The sequence below is a fragment of the Aureobasidium melanogenum genome (assembly GCF_000721775.1).
Source record: "Aureobasidium melanogenum CBS 110374 unplaced genomic scaffold scaffold_9, whole genome shotgun sequence".
Taxonomy (NCBI): Eukaryota; Fungi; Ascomycota; class Dothideomycetes; order Dothideales; family Saccotheciaceae; genus Aureobasidium; species Aureobasidium melanogenum.
In genome coordinates, this window is record NW_024470061.1 from 383343 (window position 1) to 410549 (window position 27207).

A 27207-nucleotide genomic window follows, 5' to 3' on the forward strand; every position below is an offset into this window, starting at 1 on the left:
TGACTGACCGCCAGTACGATATGGAGATCCCACTAGCAACACAAGACTTCCCATACACTAGTGATATATCCAATCATCACGAGATTGCGTTTGCACCGTGCTTCTGCCATGGAGACGCTAAGACTGAGATCGGCATTGACTTTGTTGACTCCATTCCTTCCCATATCAATAACGAAACACTCCATTCGTCTCTAAACACACACCACACTCCTACTCCGAGTACCGTCATGCTCTGCTCAATTCTGAAGTAATACCGGGTCACACTATTTTCTTTATTTGCAGTCTTCTTCCTCTTCATCTCTTGAAATCGTCGTTGATCCGAGAACATGGCGAACAACTCGATTCTCACGTATCTGCCAAATGGTTGGACAGAAGAGAGATACAAGAACGCAACTGATGACGACTGGGAGACTCTCTCAGAAGAGGTGAGATGATTCACAAGATAAAACTTGTCCCAACCATACGCATCATGGGCTAACAACGAACTCAAGGAAGCTGAATTACTCTGGGAAAGAGAAAAGGAAGCTGCCTCAAAAGCAACACATCAAGCCTTCAAAAACACCATCATGGCAGAAGCGGGAACTGCTGGTGCGCCACCGTCGCAGTTCCTGTCAGAAGTCGAGCCACCGCAGCATGCTCTGATCAATTTGGTAGAAGAGAACAACTGGGAAGACTTTGGATTCGTCGTCTTCCGCACTTGCTTTGGCGATGAACAGCTTTGGGAGGCGTTTCGCGAGTTGTGGGATCCGCTTCTTCAGCATGGGTTTGATGTTGCTCCTACTTCCAAGGGGTTCGATCGTGTGCGCGATAAGCTTCTGATGAAAGTCGTCGATGATGAGATGACAGAAAATGCAAAGGCAGAAGGTGTTGCTGCTGCATACAGATTGTTCACAAAGGATGAAGATGAACTGGACGAAGATGAGATACTCGAGCCAGGGCTCAAAACGAGAATGTGCTTGTTCGTGGATGAAGAGTGTATGCATTCTGTAACGACACCAAAACCTGGCATACCTCCGTTCGTCAAGGCTGTGGATGTTGATTTGGGCTCGAAGACGCAGCAGAGACCTGGTGCTGTATTCAGAGTTGCCATTAAGGATTTGGCTACACATTTCTATCCTGCATTGTGGCTGCCTGATATAGTGGATGCTGCAGATCTTCGTCCTTTGAGAGAAGATCAGGTCTGGACTCGCCTGTCCCTCAGTGTGTATGGAAGCATAGAGCAGGAAAAGCTAGACAGAACTTTAGATACAGAGCATTGAACGCCTCAAACTGACTACAGACTCGCAAACAGAGAAACCTGTGACAGCATCAGTGACGAGAGCGGGCTGATACAAAGGCAGCTGCATGTCTGGCGTATATCAATTGGTGAACAATCAGTCTGGAGCAATGCGCTTTTTGTTTATAAACAAATGTGTTTGTATGTCTATGTTGAATGTAGTTATGCTTGGCCATGCTTGTTAAAATCCAGGGGTATCTTTCAGAGAAATGCAGTCAACAATCCCAACCAACGCCATGATATGTCTCGGTGCAAAAAGATTTCAAGCAACAATCTCACCACGGAGCTCAGCACTCAACTCGTCAAGACTTCCCTCACCCAAATTGTCAAAGCCACTGAACCCCTCTTCGACAACCCACTTCTGGTGGCCCTTCTCCAAAACTTCACATGCAAGGCCAACAACAAGAAGACCAGGTGGTCTTGAGCCCTCTTCTTCCACTGCGGCACAGACGTATTCGAGTGTGCTGCGGATGACTCTTTGATCGGTGCAGCTTGCGCGCTCGATGACTGCGCAAGGTGTGGTCTTGGGGTAGTTCTTGCCCTCGGCAACGAGGCTGTCGATGAGAGCGCCAAGTCTGTGAAGAGACATGAGGAAGACGCAAGTCTGGTTTGGAAGGTAGACAGGCGGGTCAGGAGCGGCTCCCTTGCGACCAGTACCAGTGCAGATCAAGACTTGATCGCTCACGGCACGGTGAGTGACGGGAATCTTGGCGAAGAGAGGAGCACTAAGAGCAGAGGTGATGCCGGGTAAGACGCTGACTTCGTAGCCTTCACGGCGGAAGAAGTCGTACTCCTCAGCACCACGGCCGTAAAGGTAAGGGTCTCCCTGCTTCAAGCGGAGGACAGTCTGGCCCTTCTTTGCTGCAGCGAGACCGAGAGAAAGCAGCTCTTCCTGAGCGGCTTCGGCATTTCCAGGGAACTTTCTTGCAATGTGGACAGGCGTGCGTCTGGGGATCAAGTCAAGGACAGGTGCTGGGACGAGCTTGTCTGCGAGAATAACGTCGGCGCCGCGGATAGCCTTGAGTGTCAATCCAGTCAGCAGATCCGGGTGACCAGGACCTGAACCAGCTAGGATGATGCGACCTCTGCGGCTTCTAGAATCGAGAGTTCCGGGGCTGAGCAGAGGAGTGCTGGCTTCGATAGCAGCTTCTTGGCTGTATGAAGCCAGTACAGCGTCGACATCAGCATCTGTAATGGCAGCCAGACGACGAAGGGGCCAGTACTCGCAGATCTGCGAGAGCCAACGCATACGTCTTGTCCTTGCAGCCTCCAGATCGGTAGGTGTAATGAGCTTGTTGAACTGAGCATTTTGCCCAGCGTCCTCCTCTTCAGCTTCCAGGTCCATGGACAATTCGGTTGCGTGGTCCTCCTCCCAGATGCGACGGCGGATCGTACCGAGTCTTTCGACAGCAGTACCGAGTTCGGACGGGAGAGCAGCGGCAATCTCACGTCGGATGCGAGAGGCCAATTTACAGCCTTTGCCGGACGTTGTGACACCAATCTGTAGGGGGCCCGAAGAGTGTGTGGATAGGAGGGTGAAGGTGCAAAGGTTCGGAGCGTCTGCCACGTTGACGGGAATTCGGAGTCTGCGGCAAAGAGTAGAGATGTGTGTGCCTGGTGTACCAATCAGTCCTGGTCTTAAGATTGAACGAGCCATGTCAACTTACTCAAAGCACCTTTGCCTGCCGTCGTCACAAAGACGGCATCCACGACGTTGTCGACCTCGTCTCTTCCCAGACTCGTCAAGTCTGCATCCTGGAACTCTCTCTTGATCCATTCCACCTTGCCTTCCTCAATCTTCTTTGCCAGTCCATAGTGTATTTGGGCGTCTTCGGGAGCGATGATCTTTGGCACTGCACCGACTTCGAGAGCTCGATTACAACGTGCACCAGCCAGAGGGTTGGATCCAACAATCAAGTGGACGTGGTTGATCGAGTCAACAGCAGTAAGCAATGCCGGTGTGGCCATGTTGACAGCAATCGCCTCCTATTGTTCTAAGCTTTGGCTCAATATATAAAGTCGAGTAGAGGTGTAGGAAGTAAGTTGTCTCAGAAGCAATGAAATAGCGAGAACCAAAGGAGTGGCAAGTAGTCGGCAGTACAAGGCAGGTATATCAATTATTTCCAAGGAGAAAGATAACACAAGACACGAGACTCATATCTCTTGGTTGTTGGTACTTTTTCTCTCGGCCTTCAAAAGCCAAAGCCCGATAACGCGACAGCCGCGATAACGCAATTGCCTCCGTCCAATGGCCATGCTGTTATTGGTCGCCCCACCACTTTTACCCGCAGACCTCTTTCGCGAACGTAACCATGCATTTTCATCACAGTTCAGTCGTCTGGCTTTCGAGCGATACAGAGTGACAAGATAAGGTCGAAATAAGAGGATAAGAAATCACTGATATTTGATGCTTGTTCGAGTCGCATGGGACGAACACTAGACATCACGATGTTAGACCCTCGGAAGTATAGATGTTAGTAACAGACGTTCTGTAGCCTCCCCCACCAGATCCCCGCCAAGGGATCGCGAATCAATGCGATGGTGGCCGGCCGCGGAGAAGATACCAAAGTCAACAACTTCCTCAGCGGAGAAAGCGCTTCGGCCACTTCTCGCATACTTGATTCTTGTCACGAAAACCAACAGGAGCTGTTTCGTTCTGTCATTGCATAACATCAAAGTATATACAAGAGAACCCGTCCCGCCATACACATACGAGGGAAGCATCTCTTCGCCGACTTACTTATGCCAACAGTTCTCGCCAAATGCTATTGATAAAACTAATGCCTTCTTGACGGAATCTATCTGCCTCGACATGACTAGCAGTGGCATTCAAAACAAGATTCGTAGGCGCCCCGATGCTATATTGAGGCCAGTAAGGCAGACCAGTACCATTCATTGCATTGATCCCATTCGGATTGTGTGTGCCCACAAAATTGGCATATAGCTTGCCAATATCAGTACTCAAGGTTCTATAAAACTGATACTGTGGCAGTGGCCCCATAGCCCCTGAGATATTCTGGAAGCTGAACATTACATTGTCGAAATGTTTTACTGATCCAGGTACTGTGGCGTTGTACAAAGGTGTGTCGAAACGGTAGGAGAAGACTTTCTGGCCAGCTTTTGCGTACAGCTCTGCCATCTTGCGTCGTTGTGCTATCATGACAAGATCGCCTCCAATTGCAGCAGAGCGTCGCCATTGCTGTCCGAATTCAGGGTAGGTGACATTTGCATGATTAGAATATGGTGGCTCCAAGGCGGGCTTGTTAGGGTAGAGCTGCAACAGTCTGCGAATACTTGGAGGAGACAAGGCATAGTTGCGCCAGTAGAAAAGAGAGTCGTAGAGATCAGTCGTAGTGTTGAGATTCTGGACGCTGAAACTGACGCCTTCGTCCGTGTTTGCACCTGTAATCAACGGTACACGAATGAATTTGCCTTGTGCTACGAGAGATGAAGGGTAGTTTGTCAAAAAGTCACCATCAATGATGGGATTCCAGACAACAGTATAGTTCGAAGCAAACAGTGCTGCTGAGCTGAGGTTACGGAGACAGGCAAGCTGAGACGGGTCCGTCCAAGTTCTGGGACATCCCACCGTCCTCGTCAGATTGTCCGTGGCAGCAGAATAGAACGGCATTGTGTTCAGACTCGCACCTTCTGGCCCGCCAGACTCCAGGATAGCAGCGTGGAAGAGATTGTCGTTGCGGCCGCCATAGCTGACTAGGTGCAAGCCAATACTTTGCGCTCCAGCGCTTTCTGCCCACACCGTCACTCGCGTAGGATCTCCACCAAATGAGGCTATGTTCTCCTGAACCCATCGAAGCGCAAGTCTTTGGTCAAGTAGGCCGGCGTTGGAAGAGCCCTCAGTATGAACGACTGGAGTGTTGAGAAAGCCCCATACACCGAGTCTGTAGTTCATGCTAACCGCAATGAATGGATTGTCGGTCAGAGTCGAGGTTTCAACGATGCCGCTTAGATTGTACTGGGGATCGGCGGTACTTCCTAGAGTCAGGCCTCCACCATAGATCCAGACCAGAACCGGTAGTCTCTTGTCTTCGTAGCCCGAAGGACGTACAACTGGAAGGGTTAGCTGGAGTCAAGAGGGAAGAGATAACACAGTATACCGTTGATGGTCAGACAGTCTTCGCTAAGATTGAAATTGCTTCCATATTGATAGCAACTGTAACCATAACGAGAAGCATCAAAAACCCCTTGAAAGGACGTGTTTATGGGTTGAGGCCATCTGAATCGCAGATCACCAAGAGGAGGTTGGGCGTAAGGGATGCCTAGGAAGAAATCCTGATTCCATTCAGAAGAGTGACGGCCCTGGACAGTGCCATTCTTGATGGTGACTATAGGTGGAGATGCAGAAACAAATGAAGGCACTAAGATTGCCAGGGAGAAAATTAATGACAAGGATAGCATGGTGAGAGGGCTGAACAGACAGAAAAGAGAGTATGAATAGCACAGTCTTGAGGCTTCATATTCAGAAACCAAGCCTACCTAGCGTTTGGACCTATATTTTGACCCGAGGACTTACGTTCTGATCAGACAACAAGACGAGTGGATGGAAAAACTACGAGGCTAAATCGATAGTCGATCTCGTCCATGAAGTCTTGGCCTGTGAAACGGCAGATCTACTGCATAAGACGCGGAGAAACTGGGGGGAAGAGCGGGGTGAGCGACAAGATGTGACGCATGACATACTCGGATGGCGGAGAGAAGTGCTGATCTACATTGTGTAGTCAAGCAGAAGTAAAAAAAAGGAGCTGGTTGTGAAGTATGCAATTCGAGCTGTATGATATTGGTATAGAAGCTTGAGAGGGAAGAGTCGAAGGAAGTGGAGATCGGCGCGACTTTTGGACTTGGCAAAATATTATGTATACGTCATCGGTTACTTTCGCATCTGATGCGACAAGGACGATTCTGTTTCTCACAAGAACGAAGCATCTCGACATATAGTCGAAAAGAAGAACGCAGGCAGAGGAAGAGATGCTTCCGTCATGCCGCAGAGGCGCTTTCACCGCTGCCCTGTCACGACCTGCATACGGTAGCAGAGTGCCGTATAGATTATCGCCCTCATGGACTCGAGGGCCAGTCACCAAACAGATTAAGAGACAGCAGTCTCAATTTCAACCTTTAGTTCCGCCGTCGCCTGAATCGTTAGGGAAGCCTGTCGCAGCCAAGCAGTACCGTCGCACAAGAGCCATTCTCAAGCGATTGATTCAGTTGGGTCTCCTCACAGCCACTGTCCTGGCAGTCGACAGCTACTTCTTCGATGCCGTTGTTACACGCTCTGCCCGCACATTCAAGACCGGTCTTGTTGTTGCTCTCGACTACAAGATCAACTTTCGCGCAAACCCTCCTTTCGCCGATTCTGTCGCCGATGTCCACCACCGCAGTGCTGAACGCCTCTTTCACCTTCTTCGCAACAATGGCGGCCTCTACCTGAAGATCGGTCAAGCTATTGCTATGCAGAGCGCCATCCTACCCCCAGAGTTTCAGAAAATGTTCGCTTCCATGTTCGACGACGCCCCTCAGAACTCCTGGAAGGATGTGGAGCAGGTCGTTAGGGAAGACTTTGGAAAAAGTGTCGAGGAAGTGTTTGGCGTGAGCTTCGACGGTGCACAAGATAAAGGTATCATGGAAAGAACAGCCAGAGCTAGTGCCAGTGTCGCTCAAGTCCACTGGGCTCGTCTGCCTGATGGAAGAGAAGTTGCCATCAAGATCCAGAAGCGAGAGATCGAGAGACAAGTCGACTGGGATCTGTGGACTTTCAAGGTCGTCTCCAAGATATACACATGGTGGTTTGACATTCCTCTATACTCTCTGGTACCTTACATCTCCGAAAGGCTGATGCTGGAAACCGATTTCCTCAACGAAGCAAACAACGCCAACGAGATGCGAGAGCTCGTTGAGAATGAGCCTCGTCTTCGCGGCAAGGTGTACATTCCCAAAGTCTACCGCGAACTCAGTTCTCGACGTGTTATGACGGCAGAGTGGATCGAGGGTGTGAGGCTCTGGGACAAAGAAGGAATTGAGGCAACATGGCACGGTGGCTGGCGTAAAGGTAGCCCTGGTGCTGGCGGCGAGCTTCTTCCTCCTCCCACGAACGTCCGACCTTCGTCAGACCCCAACAACGAGAAATTGAAGCCTAGTCGCGATGAGTGGCGCGGTGCAAGCGGTAAAGGCGGTCTGGGCCTCAACTACAAGCCCGTCATGGAAACCATGGTCTCCCTCTTCTCTGCTCAAATGTTCCTCTGGGGTCTTGTCCACTGTGATCCTCACCCAGGCAACATCTTCATCCGCCGACTACCCAACGGCAAGCCCGAACTCGTCTTGATCGATCACGGCCTCTACATCCGCATGTCTCCTGAATTCCGCCACGACTACGCTTTGTTTTGGAAATCCCTCATGACCTTTGACAACGCTACCATCGGCCGCATCGTCAAGGGTTGGGGCATCAACTCTCCCGACCTTTTCGCCTCGGCAACCCTGATGCGTCCATACACTGGCGGCGACAACAGCACGAGCGAAAGCATCAAAAAGCTCACTAAATCAGAGCAGAAACAACGTGCCTACGAGATGCAGATGCAAATGCGCAATGGCATTCGTCAAATCCTCGGTGACGAGAAGAAGTGGCCGCAAGAACTCATTTTCATCGGTCGCAACCTACGTATTGTCCAGGGCAACAACCAATTCTTGGGCTCACCTGTCAATCGTGTCAAGATTACTGGGTTGTGGGCGTCCAGGGCGTTGACCGAACAACCTCACCTCACCTTCTCCCAGCGTTGGAAGTACTATGCCAACCATCTAGTGTTTAGAGCTGTGTTGGTGGGCACAGATGTATGGTTCTGGTATGCCAAGATCAAGCAGTGGCTTGGATTGGGCAAAGGCATGGATGCAGACATTGAAGAGCAAATGAGGGCAGTTGCTGGAGACATGGGCATTGAGCTCAATCATGGCATTTTTGAAGGGTAAGGAAAGTAGAGGTATTACACCATATAGACACGTTTTTCATCACCTTTTCTCTCATAATGTATAGTCATTTCTTCTATGCGCATTGATAACGCTACAACACTTGATCAAATCTTCCAGATTCACTCTTTGTAGCTGTCTCGCTAAACTCCTGCACGATGCACATGAACGTTAATCACACGCTTGCAATCAACACTTCACACCAGATCAAGCACGAATGTAATGTTGAAAGATGAAGCTGTTGACTGTTGACCTTGTCAGATTCGTTGCAAACGTGTGTATGTAAATCATAAGGCTAGCAACAAAGGAAACCATATCATGGTGCAGAGGGCATATACAATAGCCAGGCAAAGTGGCTTTGTGCAGAAACTTCGTGAGAGCGAGTAAATCAGAACGTAGATTTGGTCATAACAGATATGAGAAAAGGGCGTAAATTAAATAGCAAGGCCGAACAAAAAAAAGGGGTATGGGGTATAGTAATGTTTGTGCAAGAAGAGAAGACGTGACTGCAAGGAAAGGCGAGGCGAGATCTTGCGAAAAGGGTGTGGCACTGGAGGTATTAAGGCGAGTCTTCACATGACGGAGCAGCTGCTCTGCTTGTCGCCCTTGACATTCTTGACTTGAAGGGCGACGCGGGCAGCCTCGGTGAAGGCTTCATTGACCCCACGATTTTTCATGGCCGAGCATTCTACACGCTCTGTCAGCATTTCTTCCTGACTTTTGTGCTCTGTGTATAAAACGTACCAAGGTATCTGAGAGCCTTAATCTTCTCGGCTACAGCAAGACCACGCTTATAGTCAATCATGGGACGTTTTGGTTCGGTGGACTCTTCATCATCATTCGCTTGTTCTCGCAAATCGCACTTCAAGGCGACAAGGACGAGCTTGACGCCAGGGCAGTTTTCAGCAATTTCAGCAACCCATTTAGATTCGACGTTCTCGAGTGAGTCTGGCGAGTCGACCTGTAATTGGCTTGTTAGCCAAAGGTATTGAGCTTCGGGTGTTTTCAATGGTCGGTACGTACGCTGAAGCAAAGCATGATGGCGTGAGTATCATCGTAGGACAGGGAGCGTAGACGGTCGAATTCTTCTTGGCCAGCGGTATCCCAGAGAGAGAGTTCTACATGGACATTGTCGATGAAGATGTCGTGGACATAATTTTCTGGGTCACGTCAGTGCTGCGACAATTTCGAGTGTGTTGGAGAGGCGGTACCAAAGACTGTTGGTTCACTGAGGGAGGAGGAACGAGTTAGCGATCCGCGGGTGGGCACGAGGTTGCGAGTCGTCTTACTAGACTGTTGGGAAATATCTGGTCGCGTGTTAGCAAGGAACAAGTGGTAGCATTATGGGTCAATGGTACCCTCTGGTGAAGACGTTTAGCAGAGAAGTCTTTCCGCAAGCACCGTCGCCTCTGGACAGGATATTTTGTTAGTATAGTGGTCGGCGGGAGAGGGGACCGAGACTTTGTTTCACGCACAGCAGGACCAGCTTGCGCTGAACCGTCTTTGTTCCGCCGCAGAGAGGCATGTCGAAGCTTGAGTTGTATTTGGTCGAGGAATTGGTTGGGTAGAGAGCAGCGAGGTTGGCGCGTCGTGTGGGATCTTGGGCGGGCGGTTCTAGTGCGTCGTGGAGGCTGGGGACGATTGCGTAGAGTTTGGCTTAGGATCCGAGACTGACGTAGAAGTGGACTTGACGATTGCACTCTGTCCGAGGTTGCTCGAGTAGTGTGATTGGAGTATGATGGCAGGATCGACAGATGGCAGTGAGCAGTCAAGCTGGAAGGAAAGACGAAGCTCGAGACTCGACGTCGGACACGACGTTGTTACAGCGTTTGGTCTTGTCTCTGGTTGCTACGAGAGAGCGCTCCCGTTTATGGAAGCGTCACGGCGGCTTCAAAGCTTCGCACAGGCCATCGACATGTACCCCATCTTCTTGTGTCCAACCGCTCCGCAATAATGCTCTAGGTATCTTTCACCATCTCTGTCTCTGCCGCTGCCGCTGCCTTTGCCTCTACCTCTGTAGACCAGCAAGAACTTCCATCCCGACTCTGAGGGCTCAGCCTTCAATGACTCTACAAGTAGTGGGAATCCAACCTTTTCTGCTGTACTAGTGCTCGAACAATGGCTCCAACAAATCTGCTGTCCTGCCTACCTAGCATGTGTTCAGGCATATATTTGCTACGAGCTTTGTGCTGCTCTTGTATATCTGCTCTTGAGCATTCAGCTAAGCATAAGAAGATACTGTAGCCCTAAAACAAACTGTCAAGATTGGAAAGTGCAAAGGAAGAATTGACCGGCTGAAAGTCCAGCGCCAAGGCTCTTAACGCCGGGCGACAGACAACAACGCCGTCATCAGAAGTGAAGCTCTCCGACCATCACTTGTCACTTGTTTGCCTTGTGCAGAGAACCGCCCACCAGGTTCTGACTTTCTGTGTAGCCCTTCCCATTCACCGCATTTCGTGTGCCACCTTCCACCGAACCTCGCACACAAGAAAAGACCTGTTCATTTTCCTACACCGCACTTCAACACCGCACTTCAACACCGCACTTCAACACCGCCACAATGTCCGACGACGACGATTTCATGCAGGACTCTGATCAGGAGGAGTAGGGGACATGCGCTACAGCTTATGCGTAACCTGCCAGAGCGCTGACAATGTTCCAGCTACGATTTCGAGTATGAAGACGAAGACGAGGACCAGGGCGGCGATGTCGACATCGAGAACAAGTACTACAATGCCAAGCAGATGAAGGCCGACAGCCCAGAGGAGGCTATTGATGAATTCCTGGGTGTTCCTGCTCTTGAAGAAGAGAAGGGAGACTGGTGCGCACCCTTGCCCTTATAGTCTGACACTCTGGACTGACACCAGCTAGGGGTTTCAAAGGCTTGAAGCAGGCCATCAAACTCGAATTCAAGCTGCGCCGTTACGATCAAGCCGTCCAACACTACCAGGAGCTGCTCACCTATGTCAAGTCCGCCGTCACTCGCAACTATTCAGAAAAATCCATCAACAACATGCTCGACTTCATCGAGAAGAATGCAGAGGATGAGGCTGCCAACAAGTGCATGGAGCAGTTCTACTCCAAGACGCTTGACTCGTTCCAGAGCACAAACAACGAGCGTCTCTGGCTCAAGACAAACACAAAGTTGGCTCGTCTCTGGCTTGATCAGAAGGACTACCGTCGCCTGACCGACAAGGTGCGCGAGCTTCACAAAGCCTGTCAATTGGACGATGGTTCCGACGATCCAAGCAAGGGCACATACTCGCTCGAAGTCTACGCGCTGGAAATCCTCATGTATGCCGAAACTCGTAACAACAAACGTCTCAAGGTCCGTCACGACATCTCCTGATTCTGATTGACGCCTGAGCCACGAGCTAATCTTACCATACCATCTTTAGGCCCTCTATCAACGCGCTCTCAAGGTCAGATCGGCCGTGCCACATCCCAAGATTATGGGCATCATCCGAGAATGTGGAGGCAAGATGCACATGAGTGAAGGTTCGGGAACGCCACGCTTTGCGCCTGTTTAGATCCCCTCAATGCTGACCCGTCCGCTGCAGAGAACTGGAAGGAGGCTCAATCAGATTTCTTCGAGTCATTCCGCAATTACGATGAGGCTGGCTCATTGCAGAGAATCCAAGTGCTCAAATATCTGGTTCTGACGACCATGCTTATGGGCTCCGATATCAACCCCTTTGATTCGCAGGAGACCAAGCCATACAAGAACGATCCTCGTATTGCTGCCATGACTGAGCTGGTCGATGCTTACCAGCGAGACGACATTCACCGGTACGAGTCGATCCTGCAGAAGAACAAGGATCTGTTGGCCGACCCTTTCATTGCCGAAAACATTGACGAGGTCACGCGAAACATGCGCACAAAGGCCGTTGTCAAGCTAGTCGCCCCGTATACGCGGTTCCGTCTTTCCTTCATCGCCAAGCAGCTGAACATTTCCATCCCAGAAGTCCAAGACATTGTGGGCTTCTTGATCATGGATCAAAAACTTCATGGCAAGATCAACCAAGAAGCCGGTACTGTCGACATCGAAAATAGGGCAGATTTGGATCGCATGCACGCAGTCGCCGACTGGACTTCAGCCGTACGATCTCTGGCTGCATTTGTCTTGAACGACGGCGAGGGCTTCAAAGGTGACGATGGCGCGCCATCCATGGCAAACCCTGAGGCGTACTTCACTCCCTCCTCGCATCGCACAAACATGCCTTCTGGGAAGCGCAGGCTTCAATCCCGGGTCCCAGGTTGAATTCATCTCGCCATGACTTGCATGCATCTCGGGTGTCATCCAATCACGGCCCTTTGCTTTGCGTCCACACCACACCTCCACAATGTTGCCACAAATCTGCAACGGATGGCGTACCTGGCGATACCCGGAACGTTATTTGGAAGAACTATTATGCGCCTCTTCGCTTGCGCATGCTGCTGACACGGAGCGGTCTATGTCCCTCCCCTCCCGACCTCCCTCTGGGCGTTTTTGTACTCCCGTCAGCGATTGATAGACATCGCTCGCAGACCTCTCATTTCATTAATACGATACTGACGCTCAAGGGCACAAACGGCTTTTTTCTTTTTTTCGCTCTGAGGTAACACGAACATCGATTTCAAGACCAGCACGGACAAGTCGCATCTCTGAGGGTGGGGCAGCAGGTGCTGGCTGTGTAGCTCAAGCAACGTGGATAGAGGGCCAACAAAATAACGAATTACAATGATTAGTTTACTGCAAACCCGACGCAAAGGTTGGATAGATTAAAGCAGCAGGCGATAGATGTTGCATGGGATCATCCCGTGCTCGTAAGCTTGCAGTCAAAGAACAGGTCTTGCCGACGAGAGACAGGTAAAGAGCTTGCATGCTGCATTGTCGTGTAGTCAAGTCTTTGTGCTACGCAAGTAATATATGAACACATCGCTCCCCGCTCTTTCGGAGCCGCCCAATGATCTTCTGCGGCCCGGACGCTCCTGATCGGTTAGTTGGCATCAAACCCAGCCTACCGTCGACGAACCCTGTGCGCTCAGATTAGTTACCCACTCTGTCGGGTCGTCGAGCACCCACTTCGTTCAGTCTCCCGACCTGTCGCATTTTGCACCTAAAAGACACTGTTCAAAGTTTGGTTCCCACTCGGCGTGCTAGATCATCTCAATCTCAAATCATAGTGTGGCAGCCATGATTATTGCCCTACCTTTTTGAATCGTCAAAGTCCTGTCAGGTTTGCTTGTGTCAGGGCTTGGAGACTGCGAGCGGACCCTCGAGTCGAGTTGTCTCATAGACAATCCATTCTACTTTGTCCTACGTAAATCAGCCTCTGTTTCACAGTACAAGTGTGGTGATAGTTTGATGTGCATGAGGCGCCGAGTCTAGTGGTTTTCTAGATTGGCTCCCATCTGTGCAGCAGTCCCAGTCGATTGCCACGCTCCATCTTCGTGACCCGATCGGATATGTATGCTTTGATACATTTTTCCCGGCACGCGCTTTTGGTTCCTGGCAGGAGTCAAGCCGCATGACCTATACTCATCCGCGTCTCTTCATATAGTGCCCCCTGTATCCTCTTGTTCTACTGCAGCAAGGGAACCGAACATTTGCTCAACCTTTCCCAGACTTACGGATCCCTTTCTTTTCTGCTCCCACCGTCGTGCCAGTACCTCCCCGGCTGCCTGCACCTCAATCTATCACATAGGGGACAAGGCTATTGTGTGAAAAAGCCCTTCCACCCCTCACGCCCCAAACCTGCGTGATAGACCTTCTGCTACCTCGGTGTTTGCTTCTTGTTTCGTATTTTGCGCATCTCCCATCATCATTCTTTGCTTTTCAAGCGGCTCGCCTGCCTACCTACCTGCCTACCTCCGTTCCTCTCGCTCTCGTTTGACACGGTCGGCATTGCTCAGGACAACACATTCGATCGCTTGACCAAGACCCGACTGCTGCTGCCATGTATACGTACGTGGGAGTGCCCTACTATCAAGGCGATCGAATGTATCCCTATGGCGATTTTTCGTCATACACCACGTCGTACCGACCAGCAGAGATGCAGATGCCAATGCGGCCATCGGTGCTTGGAATGCCCGAGCTTCATCACCAGCAACAGCACCATCACCAACCTTTGGTCGACCACTCTGCATACATTCACTCTCATCCACAACAACACCATCATCACCATCAACCCTCACCGCCTCAACACACGCCTGCAGTCATGGCATACTCGCAGTCGGAAGACGAAATGGCTCAGCTTCAGAAGTTGTCAGTTGAGTTCCAGCCTGAAGTGACAGTGAGCTTGCTCCCTTCCCCGCATCCGCCCGTGTCAAGCTTTCGGGCCCCGTTGACTGACTTGTGTTCACCAGGGACCTTTAGTCGGTGAGAAACAGCTGACTAGTGTTCTCATCGAAGAGTATGCTGCTGCCGATCCAGTTTATCGTACAAAGACTTCGGTGAGGATTCATCACTCGTTCTCTATCGTCGCTCGTCACTGATGTCTCGGCTTAGGCACTTCCCAACAAGTACTCTCACTATCGTACAACTCGTGGTGATGGAAGATGTGGTTGGAGAGGTAAGCAACCATATAGCTCTGGATTGTCATCCATGAATATGCTGGCTAACATGCAGAAGCCGTTGCCTTTGGTTACTTCGAGAACCTTTTCCGTGTAGGTGACAGAACCAAGTTCTTGGAGGAGGAAACTCGTCTCAAGTCCTTAGGCAATGTCATCAACATGGCTGGCTACAGTCAGTTCATCTGGGAAGACTTCGCTGACGAGATCTACGCTCTGCTACGCAAGTGCATGTCGGCCGACTCATCCAACTCTGAGGCTTTTTTACTCGAGCATTTCAACAACGAGGAAATCCAGAACCAGATTATCACATATCTCAAGGTACGTGACAAGAGTTTCAGCTTGCAGATTCGTTTACTCACTCTGGCAGACTCTTACCTCGGCCTGGATGAAGACTCGTCCCAATGACTACGCTCCCTTTGTGCTCCCTCATACTGTTCCCAGCTACTGCGACGCCAACATCGACCCTCATCAGATTGAGATTGATCATCCTGGAATGCAGGCTCTCACTGACGTCTTGCTCAAGCCTGCTGGTATTGCTCTGGACGTCATCTATCTCGACCGTAGCGCCGGCACTGAAGTCAACGCGCATCAATTCGCACCTAGCCTGACGCATGCCAACACTATTCGTCTTCTTTATAGACCGTGAGTCGTATGTGTTGCTTCAGCTTGAAATTATCACTGACTTGACATTCAGTGGCCACTATGACATACTGTATCAACCAGAGCAGATCTTCTCACAGCCTCCACCAAGCCAGCCTATTGCCGTGCCGACATATCTGCAGTCCTCTCTTCACCACTATGAGGAGCCCGTCATGGACCTTGGCATGTCCGACTTCATGACGATGATTCCTGGCATGTCATTGCTGTCCAACCAGTCTAATTGGATGTCCAACCAGTTCTATGGCGTTTCTGACTATGCTGCGCCCACTGCTGCAGTTCCGCCTCCACCTGTTTCAGCTCCTGCACCAATGCCTGTTCAGCACCACGCACCCCCACCGGTCGTCCCCGTCGCCACCCCAGCCTATGTGCCTGCCACTCAAACCCCCTCGCCCACCTCGACAACCGACTACACCTTCTCTCCTGTGTCTCAAACTACATTCTTCAACTACGATCAGCTTAGCTACGGCGGCAAAGGAAATTTCAGGCCATCCACCCACATGTTTGAGCAGAATGGTCAGAACGTCGCAGATGCAACTGCTCAGAACTCTGTCTGTCAAACAGCTCAATTTAAGCAGTAAGTCACAGTTGTATGCTGGTCGAATGTCGAGAGACTAACATGTCAGTTCTCACTTCAATCGTACCCACTTTCTCAATCCTGATTTTCACCCTGATGAGTGGGATCCAAGCAAAGAATACACCGCACCCAATCCGCGCAGCAAGAGCAAACCAAGCCGTTGATTATGCACGTTTCTAACTTGCACACGACATTCCAATCGTCCATAAAACGCTGGGCGCAACCAGTTTGCACCTGTCACTCTTTCTCAATCGACAGTCACAACACACCACAGTATGACGACGTAACGACATAAGACATAACTCAGGGTCACCCCGTCTTTTCCTAATCTTTGCTTTCTTTCTGTTAGAACTCAGGTTATTCAAGTCGCAAACAAGTATCATTTAGCGAAGGCGTTCTCAGTGCGTCTTTATTGCATCTCTTCAAGACATTCTCCTTTCTTGTTTCTCTGGGCACTACTAAGGGATGGCGTTCGAAGGGGTTCATGCGAAGGTTACCACAACGATATATCTTAACGCCTGCGGTATCTCGAGGGAGTTGCGAGTTACAAAATCAGCGGAGTTTCAAGTTTCGGAAAAGTCTCATGAGAAAGCCGTCACTTCTTCTTTCGGACACGCAGGATCAGGGGTCGATATGATGGTGTTTTCCTTTCTCATAGGTAGTCTCCAAATCCCACGATCAATCCTCTCCACTCGATCTGTCACAAGAAAACTTGCCCACCAACATTTCTTGACTTCGATATTGCCGTTTAGGAGCAATCGCGGTCAATTTTATGTTATTCTCGGACAAGAAGCACCTCATTGCGTGTTTGAGGCTATTGAAAGTATGGACCACCTACCGTGCACCCTGGCTGTCATCCATTGCTCGGACCGCTCCGTACCCGTAGTCTTTACAGAAGTAACAGCCACTTGACACAATGACAGCTCATCAATTTAATCATGGCCAAATTGTTTTCAGAGCGCTGTACGACTTTGAAATGAACTGCAAGCGTCCAAAATTTCGCAATGGAAGCCGACTTTGGGCGTCACTGACGATTTTGTTCTTGGCGTATCGTCGCGATCTTTTCCAAATACTTGCACTTGGTTCAATTCCTTGCATAGCTAGATCGATGGATCTCATGATTCAGTAGTACGTACAGTAGTCAGCGAGACAAGAAAAGGTAAATAGAGTGGGAGTGGCTGGGTTTCCAAGAAAGATTGACAAGCTCAAAAAAGAACGGGACGGATCGCGGCTCAACCCTTGCAGCTCCCCGAAGATGTGTTTTCCTTTTCCTGATCACTCATCAGAAGCCAGCCTTTCTCCATCAATTGTAGCCTAGGTGGACAGATCTCGAACTTCGTCACTCTCCTTTACATGTGGATCTTTTCATTTGTTCTGATTTGAGAAGAGGTCGGACGTCCAACAATGTCATCATTTAGGGAAGTTATCAGTCAAGTGGGTCGTCCGGTACTCGTACGTCGTTCCTCCTCGACATCGGAACATCGTTACAGCTTGTGCCTTTTCAGGTACCCCTCGAGGCCCAAATTCTAGCTTCTTGTGCGGTCCATTCAGGCGCATGTAAATCTGGATTTTTGCAATTCAAGCTTGAGTGCAGAGATAGGTCTGGTCTCTCCCTCATCTCTGGGTTGTCCGAACCCTGCTCTATCGTTCAAAGAGCTTTCCAAGAGTTGCGGGTCGGCCCCCTTACCTAGTCCCGACACAAAAAATGGCGCCAATGCAAGTAATCTATTGCGCAAGCTTCAAGCATCGAGGGCTTCTTACTACAGCAGTCCACAGTTCCCCCCGTCGATCAGCCATCTAAATGGTCATTCTTGTTGGTTTTCCGCGGATCCATGACCGAGGATCTCAATGTCTCTTTCCCGCGCGCCAAAATATCAGAGACAGTCAAGGACCATGATTGAAGGGTCCGCCGAGTATCCCCCCGGCGCAAAGAAAATATTATCTGGTGGCTGCTCATGCAATGCACCTCTTGCGCTAAAGGTTACGCTGCGACAAGTCCTGGCTCGTTCTCGCTCTTATCCGGTCTCAGATGCTCTGTACCACGCGGTGATTTCACCACTCGGAGAGTCTCATGATCGCCTTGGCTGTTTCTTGACAAGTCATCACTTCTTGAAGGATCACCTCGGCACCGGACCTTTCCTCTGGGACAATATCCCGGCGACATTGATTCTGTGCCTCTGATGTCTCGCCGCCAAATATGGAGAGTCGGATCATTGTCCCAGCAGTCCTGAGTCATCATCCCACCGTCTCGGAAAGCTCGATGATCAGGATTTCTGCATGTCGACCAACACAGAGACCTCGAAGTTACCAGGGTCCACATCCCATTGTTGATTCATCGATCCCTTGCTTCGGGCTCAAGAGTCGATGTTTGCACCTGAGACACGTGTTTGCTGGAAAGACCATCTCACGCGTCTTTGCCGCAAGGGACCCTGATGCCGCATGCAACCTGCCGTCCATGCCGAGGTTATCGAAATATCAATCGGAATCCCCTCTGACCGGTTCTGTCAGTGTTGATCTGACGTTTCAGAAACCGACGAGTAAGTTGATGACTTGGAAGGATGAAGTCAAAGCTGCTGGTATCCGCTGCGAACAGGAAAGCGGAGCGACTTGCTTGCAAACAGATGTTGCTTCTTCATCCGAGCTCCAGTGATCTTTGCTCCGCGTCTGCGAGGAGTCCTTTGTTTCCGATCTCTCTCGCTAATGCAACGTGCACGATGCAAGATTGACAGGTCTGCATCGTAAGCCTCAGTCTATGTCCGAGGTCGAAACGCCTATAACACTAGTCACAACACGATGTGCTGAAACAGGTCTTCGTCGAAAGTAGACCAATATACTAGCTACGGATCAGCAAAGTCGGATCGAGAATCCCTAAATGACCCATGTTAGAAGATGATTGCTGGAAGACTGCAAGATCGTAAACTCTGACGAGTCATAGTCTCATAGACAACCACCAGCTATTCATAGTCTTTTGAACGTCATCGCCACTCATCGCATGTTCTGGCCAAGTAATTCCTCTTGAGCATCAACCAGGCAGCCGGTTCACCAGAGTCTCACTCAAACGCCATTCAATCTGAGGATTGTACGCCATACCTGCTCCTATTCTTAGTCACCAGAATACCAGACTGACAATGTAGTTCGTCACACTAGAGCTTCGTGTATATCCCGTGGTCGTAAAATGGTGGCTTCAGAGAGGATTCCTCGTACTTCGTACCGCGCTTTCCTCCAGTTCTCAAACATTCGATACCTTTACAATCCCATTGACCTGCTGCAACAAAGCACTACTTTTTAATCTAGCCTCATGGCTGACTCCCAGAAATCAAATTGCATCGAAACGGTAGTGTCAAAGGTTTCAGACTGTGTATCCAGTCTGTTCGTCTTCTGACGCCCTCGTAATCTGATCTGGTTTGCCTATTTCATACTTCCGAGTTCTTTTCTATCTCTGTTGATCAGCTGTTATTCGTAGGTATTCGACTAACCCACCTCTTAAGTGGCGTTTCTTCTTTATTACATTCTTCTTTCCATCAGTTGTTCTTTCCATTAGAGTGAATCGTCGCTTCCTCTCGGTCATAATCGCTCCTGCTTGTTGTGGTTGTTCGTGTCTTCCCCTTACATTCAGGCGTTCGCTCTTGCCTTTCAAGCTTGATCGCACCTTCCTTCTGATCGCTTCTTCCTTCTGATCGTACCTTCCTTCTATACTCGATCACTCCTTCCTCTTACGCTTCGCCGTTCCTTCCTCTTGCTTGCTCCTTCCTCCTGTGCTTGGTCGTCATTTCCTCTATTGGTTAATTCTAGCCTGCTTTTTTTCGAGACCCATATGTGTATTGACTCCCCTCCGTTCGATGCTCTACCGACATTTCAAGCTGAATGGTTCGGAGTCCACCCTTGCCTATTATCGATACGCAGTCAGAGAATTTCACGAGATGCTGGTTTCTCTATCTCCGCACTTACGCCTTGGACAGGATATGGTCCTCTGGGCTGGGTTTTTGGTAAGACTTTGCTGTGAAAGGTTCACTGATAAGTTGATTGCTGTTGTCTTCTACAGAGATGTTCTGTCTGGGTTCTTTTAGACGCTGTTCCTTGCTCTCCGGATATGTTCTACTGTTTTTCTCGTGTATTGATTTGGGTCTTCGTGCTCGATCTAAGTCTATCCTGTTGCTTCGGTAGGTATTGCCTGCTTTGTTTTTCTTTTGGCTAATCGGAGCCTTCTGGAAGGAAATGAATATGAACATGGCTGTGGAAATTGGCATATATATTGATGCCTTGACTGGGTAGTACTACTAAGATTGCTGTTTTGCCTGGTACATCTAGACTTTCTTGTGTCTAAGTTCTATGTATCTTCGACCTTTGATGAACATTTGTCCGAAGTCACTTCATCTCTTATGGTTAAGTAGAGCATCTCAACCTTGGGCTTGCCTATAGCTAAACTCGTTTCACATCGTGATTGTTAGAAATTAACTTGGGGAATGTGAACAGAATGGAGTATAAAGCAATGGCGGTTCTGTTCATAATGATCTATGGCTCTGTTGCAGGAAAATAGAACCGAAGTGGCTTTTTCTATTGTGCACCACTCTTTGTCAGATCATGAATCTATGCTATATTCAAGATTGACTTGGATGACATAGCATTGTAAGATTTTAAAATTTATGGTAAGACTTGGTCGCATACATCATAAGTAGACAGAGATCCTCATGTCTGTTGAGTCAAATCATGACATCTCTCCGGGATAGATAAGTAGATAAGCGATGGACTGCACATAGTGCAAGAACTACTTGAGCTCAGGAATAGCCAAGCGATATTGATTGAGGGTAGTCTAGATAAAGATTTGGCGACATGATTCGCGGTTGATTAGTGTATGTAAGAGGCAATGCTACTTCGAGTGTGTTTGTAGGAATCTGAAGAGCGATGTTGAATCATGTCAACCCTTTCCACAGCTAGACCAAAATGTTCCTTATTCGTGACTGTGATCATACTCCCAAAGATTCATCGGATTATTGATGGATCGAAAAGAAGAAGGTAGTCATAAGGGATGAGTCTGACTTGTGAATTGTTCGATGTCATGCCAGAGTATATATACTCTGAAGGAAGTCCGTCTACCATCAATCAGCAGCCAGTTCACACAGTGAACTAGATCATCAGACCTGCCGGGGTAGCTCAATCGGTAGAGCGTGTGGCTCTTATCATTCGATAAAGTACAACCTCAAGGTCGCGGGTTCGAGCCCCGCCTTCGGCTATTCCTAAACATCGCTGATTGTTTCTTTTTGTTTTTGTTTCGGCTGGTGGTGTGAAGAGTGACAAGGATGGAATTTTTTTGATGCCAAGATTTCGTGAAGCCTCGGAAGCTCGGAGGTGGCTTCGGCTTCTTTTGTGGGGTGGGCACGCGCGAAGCAAGAAAAAAAATCTTGGCAAGATATTGGCGGGACGAATTGAAAAAATGGCTGACCTTAATGAAGGATGTGATGTCGTGCCGGTTTGTGCATTGGTCCGTAGCAAATTGTAGCGAGGTAACAATAGAGTAAAAGCCAGTATCTCAATTGGCCATCATCGGGCCTTTGTCATTCCCGTTGGTCCACGTCTTTGGAAAGTTTGTCAGTGTTTCAAGAACCTTACCCTTGTTTACTACCTGCAATTGCACCAGCAAAAGCAATTCCCTTACGGGCAAAAGAAGGGTCTCGCCGGGAATCGAACCCGGGACCACTCGCAATTGGCTTAGAGTTTTCAAGTCGCTGTGAAGCAACTCCCTAAGCGAGTATCATACCGCTAGACCACGAGACCTGATCAGATGTACTGAATTGATGAGAGAGAGATCGTCTGATAGGTAAATAAAATTGCAATACAGCTCCTCTCAAGGTCGAGACAGAAAGCGAAGGCAATAGAGACCAGTGTTCGCTCGTCAGATGTCGCTTACCCGCCGAATGCGCGATGATCTAGAGGAGTGTATGGCGGTCCCACATAAGCAGAGTTCGTGTTCGAAAGAGATGAAACTCGAGAGGATCCAATCAGGTCATTTCAAGGTAGACCATCCGCCGTACTAATTCAAGGATCTCTGTGACCGAGATCGTATTCAAGAGCCGATCGTATCGTTGTTATCGCGCTTCGTTTCGATACTCTACGATGCCTTGGACGAGTTTTTGTGTTGAGCAGAGTGTATTTCAGCGGCACGTATTTCATGGATCCAAGGTTGCATCGACCACGAACATAATGTCCGTCAAGCATAGGCACCGACTGCGCTTTCTCATTCAAGCCCAGATTGCTGTGTGGCGCTACATGACGATACAATGTGCGATGAGTCGTAGAGAGGTATCAACAGAGCCTTGGGAGTCATCGACTGGACTCATTGTTGTTTACATTCTGACCGCCAGCGAGGCTGATCGGTGTCAAACATGGGTCACTGCCTTGTAGGATGCTGACTTCCTTGGTCCAGATAGAGTGTTATGAGAAGTGTAGATCCATACTGTCCTGAGAAGGTCGGCAAATGGTGTGACTAGCGAGACAGGCGGCCGCAACTCTTTGACGGCAATTGTAGTCAATTTCTGGAGTGAGGGCCTCTCGCAGAGGCTCGGTTCGTTTCCATCATGACAGCTGAGCAATACCGCCGCGACAAAGACTGGGGATTGTCCATTCATCTCCTAATTCAGAAAAGCCAATCTGTGTCCAATCGACGAAACGAAGGCAGAGCGAGGATTTCTGGAGGCAAATTGGACTGCCTCACTGCATGAGTCGGATATAAGATCAGTTCCAGCTCGAGAGCGTGCACTGTCCGGAAAGCTCATGGTTGCATAGAACAACTGTCTTCGCTGTTACAGCTTCAGCCTGGCAATTTGCTGATATCTCCCAATGTTTCTGCTATGAGGAGGTTGCTGGTCAGCACCACAGATGGATTGTTTACTTGAGCAGTGGTGATGATGACAATCACATCTCCACAGCCGTGATGTCGGTGCTTGCACTGAGTGGGGGTAGAAGTTAGAGTTGCCAAGGACATGAGTGTTTTCAAGACGATGAAGTCGAGGTCAGGAGGTTATCTTGTTATGTCGATCTCGAAGAAGCAAACACATGTCCGACCACGAACATGGTCGGCTGCTTATCACTTGAATGACGCATGGCAGACCTCGGAGTATGTGAGCAAGACGCAATTGACGGGAGCTGTCATCGTTGTGAGAATCATGTGATAATATATGCAAATGGGGAAGGTGTCTTTGATGGAAAATGATATTGAAAGGTTTATGAGAGTAGATGATAGTGACTGATGGGGTTGCCGGGTCAAAGGCGTTCATCGGCGAAGAGGGGTTCTTCGCCACTTTGCAATGCGACTGCGCGAAGAAGAAAATCGAAGCACAGTCTAGAGCAGCGAAGTAGGTCCAAGAAGCCGATAGACAAGATATCTAGAAGTGAAAAGAAGCACATGACATGTTACTCAATAGTGAAGTGATGCTGGTCAGAGGCAAAGCACGGATGAACTGCGGTTAGTAAGCGGATGCCAAGGCTTTAGCCCGCCCACAGCAGGCAAATTCAGCGGGAGCTTTATCCTCGCCCTTGCCCCGACTCTTTTGACCTGTCGACCGCGAGCCTACCTGCGATTCAGCACAGCCAATACATCAACCACTTACGCAGAGACTTTTTCACACAAACCTCGTCAATCAAACACCGTCAAGATGGTAAGACCGACTCGACCGGACCTCTGAGACGCGCGCTGGATCGAGAGACGACGGGTGGCAAATTTCGACCGAAGAAACAAGAAAAGGCACACGACATGAGCGACAACCATCAATCTACCATCGAATTCCATCAATATCGCATTCAATCTATCGATCCAGCCTCAGAACGAAGTGCTGTCAGGCATTCAAACATGTCGTCACCCGCCACCCGTCCTCCACCATCCAGCGTCGCATCTCAGAAGAATGGACACACAACCACAATCGCAAAGAGATGGACTGACTGAGTGCCTTTTAGGTTCTCGCAGTCGATCTCCTCAACCCCACCCCTCAGGCCGAGGCCCGTAAGCACAAGCTGAAGGTGCGTAACTCTGGACTTACTTCTAACCACACAAAACATCGTCTGACTCTTAGCAGATGCTTGTCCCCGGCCCCCGCTCCTTCTTCATGGACGTCAAGTGCCCCGGTTGCTTCACCATCACCACCGTCTTCTCGCACGCCCAGACCGTCGTTGTCTGCGCCGGCTGCTCCCAGGTCCTTTGCCAGCCTACCGGTGGCAAGGCCCGCCTGACCGAGGGCTGCTCTTTCCGCAGAAAGTAAACGCCTCGTTGAACCAAAAGAAAAAGAAAAGCATGTCTTTGGTTTTCGTAACGAGAAGTGGATGATGGATGAGGGTTGGACGGACGCAAATTATCAATCAAGCGGAATGGAATCCAATCAAGATGCACACACAACCAACAATGGTCAGCCGCGCGCATTGTGGATAGAAGAGGGAAACGCTCTCGCCCCCAAAAAAAGCAACATGTTTCATGACCCAAAAACTCGACGACCATCGTCACAAAAAGGGAGTTCCGGATATCCAAAGGCCTAAGCCACGGCTCTTTTTTCGTTTTTCCCTTTTTACAGGTCTCTGCTATTGTCAATGGAGTTTTCTACTTCTTTAATCTGCTGTTCTTCTGTACATGATGCATGGGAAGACGAGATGGCATCTCCTGCCTGCCTGTCTTCTAACGTTGGTTTACGTTGAGGAGCGAGGAGTTTGTATGCTATTGAGGAAGACTACCCTTGCTTGCCTGGTTCTAGCTATGCGAATTGATTTGTCTATTGCTTGATATATTTCGGTGACGACGATGAGACTAGTCATAAAGTGCCACGTGAAAAGCGTAAAGATAAGCCCTACGGGTCTAAAATAGAGTGATGGCAGGTTGCATCACCGTGCTTGATTGACGGTGTAGATTGTTTCTGTCTCAGACACGACCCTTGTTCATCTTTTGTACTTGTCCAAACCTCGACCATGTTTTGTGTCGAGAGCATCTTGATTTCGATCAAATCAGGTGGCATTAACGAGGCAGGTTAGGATGGCATGACTGCATAAATCGGGCGTAGCACATGCGCAATGACTAGCGCAGTCGTTTGGGCGGCTACAAGAGCGAAAAGGAGAAGACGGCACCACTGACCTCACCAACCATTATACAGCATCGCCAGCATGATTACGACGAGATACACAGAATCGGAATGGCGCGCCATGATCTCAGGTGTTGCGCGCGAGCTCGAGGTGTACGAGCAGGACTACTGTCCTGACCTGGACAAAATCGACATTGCACGTACCATTGACCACACGCTGCTCAAATTGGATGCGACGCCTAAGCAGATAGACGAGCTGTGCGCAGAGGCCAGAGTTGCCAACTTTGCTGTAAGCACCTTCTTTGCTTCGATCCTTCTTTCACAGACTCACTAACGCCATGCTTTGTAGAGCGTTTGCGTCCGGCCCAACTATGTCGCCCAAGCACATGCAAATCTTAAAGGCAGTACCGTCCTGATCGCAAGCGTCATCGGTTTCCACCAAGGCACACAAGACACATACTACAAGTTACAAGAAACTCGAAAGGCTCTGACTGCCGGCGCACACGAACTCGACGTTGTCATCAATTGGCCTCTGCTCAAACAACAAGAGTACAGCGAGATCTACCACGAACTAGCCCTCATACGCTCCATGGCTCCCCAGCCTACCGTCCTCAAGCTCATCTTCGAGACCTCTCAACTCGCTTCAAGGGATATCGTCGCTGCCTGTACCATTGCTTCGGCTGCAAACTTTGACTTTGTCAAGACATCAACAGGCTTCCTCGGACATGGCGCAAAAGTTGAAGATGTCAGGCTTATGCGTGCGGCTTGCGACTACCTGGCAGACAAACGCACCGACCGACACAGGATGCAGGTCAAGGCTAGTGGAGGTGTAAGGACTGTCGAAGATGCTATCACCATGCTGAAAGCCGGTGCCACTAGATTGGGCACTAGTGGTGGTATGTGGATTGTCAAAGAGAGCAAGGAACAAAGAGTCAGAAAGTCAAGCCCTGTGCAGAGCGAGAGAAGAGGTTCGAGGCCTACTTTGACCACGAGGCTCTTTACTGACTACTAAAGATGGTTTCAGGGGTAAGTAAATGTTGACACGAATTAACGATCTTCTATTTTTTTTTTTTTTCATTGTCTTGCTCTCCATGATTATCTCTGCCCCTCTGAACATCTGACCTTGCCTTCCATACCCTATCATCTCTGCTCAGAAAACCCATCGGAAGACTCGAGAGCTGCTCGAGCCGGATCCGCATTGCCCCGTATTCGCCCTCTAAGCCAGCCTGATCCTCAAACGACCGCCTTGATGATCTTTTTTACCGCCCCTTCAGCGAACCAGTGGAGTCGGCGCACTTGGTAGTATCCCTGTTCCATTACACGACATGGATATTGGTTAGAGACCAGATGCTCAGTCCCATTTCCGCCTCAGGAAGCATGCGCCTCAATCAAACCTTTATATACGACTAAATTTGGGACCTTCTCAGCCGGCAACTCTTCCACTGTTTGGTGCACTAGAGGGACGCCTCTGGTGTAGTTGGTTGGGAAGCTCACCAAAAAAATAACACTATCGCCACGTGCTACGCTCTTAGTAATACGCGAACCAAACACGACGTATGAAAGCGCTGGGATGGGGTTTTTCTGTGTATCAGTTTCTTTTGCTACTTGAGTGTCGTACTGTGTATCTTCTTTTTCTTGTGGCTGTTCGTCCAGAGAACAGTAGTTAGTGTGATTCGAGGTGGTGGTGTTTGAGAAGGGGTTGACCCAGAGCTGGTCTGAAGTTCTCGGTTATTTTGTTTACACTGTATGGAATGCCAGTCCTTGGTTCGAGCCTCGAACGTAGCGCGACTTTCGTCAAATGTCTCTCTCCAAGGTCGAATGTCTTGTGCGTAGAAGTGGGTTTTGCACAATAGCTAGCACGCTAGTCTGTCTCTTGTATTCTTGCCCTTATAGATGGTCTTCGAAGTGTGCTACGTCGTCTTCGTAATCTACATCAGACATCTTTTCTACCATCTGTGTCTCGTGTCAAATCCTCTTTGCTCTCGTTCCTTAGCAAGTACATTTCGCACTCTCCCTTTATATTTTGATCTGGATATTGTAGTTGTTGGTGTGACCCTGACTTATGATTCATCGAGCATCGACATCGTCGCTATAGTACATGCACAGCCAAATGTACC

General features: G+C 49.5%; 9 protein-coding genes across 9 annotated transcripts; 6 read left to right on the forward strand and 3 right to left on the reverse strand.

The window, feature by feature from the left end:
- Positions 1-326: 326 nt before the first annotated feature.
- On the forward strand, positions 327-1259 carry M437DRAFT_84194 (uncharacterized protein; the record flags this gene model as incomplete). Its single annotated transcript, XM_041028062.1, has 2 exons — positions 327-425; positions 492-1259. The coding sequence occupies 2 exons, from the start codon at positions 327-329 to the stop codon at positions 1257-1259; spliced, it is 867 nt and encodes a 288-aa protein (XP_040880183.1).
- Positions 1260-1538: 279 nt separating this feature from the next.
- On the reverse strand, positions 1539-3244 carry M437DRAFT_75049 (siroheme synthase; the record flags this gene model as incomplete). Its single annotated transcript, XM_041026344.1, has 2 exons — positions 1539-2890; positions 2944-3244. 2 exons carry the CDS (start codon positions 3242-3244, stop codon positions 1539-1541), a joined length of 1653 nt encoding a protein of 550 aa, XP_040880184.1.
- Positions 3245-4016: 772 nt separating this feature from the next.
- Positions 4017-5695, reverse strand: M437DRAFT_75050 (carboxylesterase; the record flags this gene model as incomplete). Its single annotated transcript, XM_041026345.1, has 2 exons — positions 4017-5347; positions 5395-5695. 2 exons carry the CDS (start codon positions 5693-5695, stop codon positions 4017-4019), a joined length of 1632 nt encoding a protein of 543 aa, XP_040880185.1.
- Positions 5696-6262: 567 nt separating this feature from the next.
- Positions 6263-8251, forward strand: M437DRAFT_48189 (ABC1-domain-containing protein; the record flags this gene model as incomplete). The annotated part of the gene is made up of 2 exons (XM_041021610.1): positions 6263-6333; positions 6388-8251. 2 exons carry the CDS (start codon positions 6263-6265, stop codon positions 8249-8251), a joined length of 1935 nt encoding a protein of 644 aa, XP_040880186.1.
- A 569-nt stretch (positions 8252-8820) lies between these two features.
- Positions 8821-9773, reverse strand: M437DRAFT_47487 (uncharacterized protein; the record flags this gene model as incomplete). The annotated part of the gene is made up of 7 exons (XM_041021459.1): positions 8821-8936; positions 8993-9209; positions 9272-9408; positions 9460-9476; positions 9538-9555; positions 9607-9657; positions 9724-9773. The coding sequence occupies 7 exons, from the start codon at positions 9771-9773 to the stop codon at positions 8821-8823; spliced, it is 606 nt and encodes a 201-aa protein (XP_040880187.1).
- Positions 9774-10808: 1035 nt separating this feature from the next.
- M437DRAFT_47807 (CSN2 COP9 signalosome complex) lies at positions 10809-12509 on the forward strand (the record flags this gene model as incomplete). Its single annotated transcript, XM_041021532.1, has 5 exons — positions 10809-10852; positions 10911-11069; positions 11120-11576; positions 11647-11746; positions 11809-12509. 5 exons carry the CDS (start codon positions 10809-10811, stop codon positions 12507-12509), a joined length of 1461 nt encoding a protein of 486 aa, XP_040880188.1.
- A 1954-nt stretch (positions 12510-14463) lies between these two features.
- On the forward strand, positions 14464-15687 carry M437DRAFT_12977 (cysteine proteinase; the record flags this gene model as incomplete). Its single annotated transcript, XM_041018690.1, has 6 exons — positions 14464-14523; positions 14597-14683; positions 14739-14802; positions 14862-15121; positions 15171-15445; positions 15498-15687. Coding segments are annotated over 6 exons (936 nt in total), but the record flags the coding sequence as incomplete, so codon positions are not given.
- A 7999-nt stretch (positions 15688-23686) lies between these two features.
- On the forward strand, positions 23687-24286 carry M437DRAFT_75057 (uncharacterized protein; the record flags this gene model as incomplete). The annotated part of the gene is made up of 3 exons (XM_041026346.1): positions 23687-23689; positions 23985-24047; positions 24104-24286. 3 exons carry the CDS (start codon positions 23687-23689, stop codon positions 24284-24286), a joined length of 249 nt encoding a protein of 82 aa, XP_040880190.1.
- Positions 24287-25172: 886 nt separating this feature from the next.
- Positions 25173-26102, forward strand: M437DRAFT_47476 (deoxyribose-phosphate aldolase; the record flags this gene model as incomplete). Its single annotated transcript, XM_041021456.1, has 2 exons — positions 25173-25379; positions 25440-26102. The coding sequence occupies 2 exons, from the start codon at positions 25173-25175 to the stop codon at positions 26100-26102; spliced, it is 870 nt and encodes a 289-aa protein (XP_040880191.1).
- Between the last annotated feature and the right edge of the window lie 1105 nt (positions 26103-27207).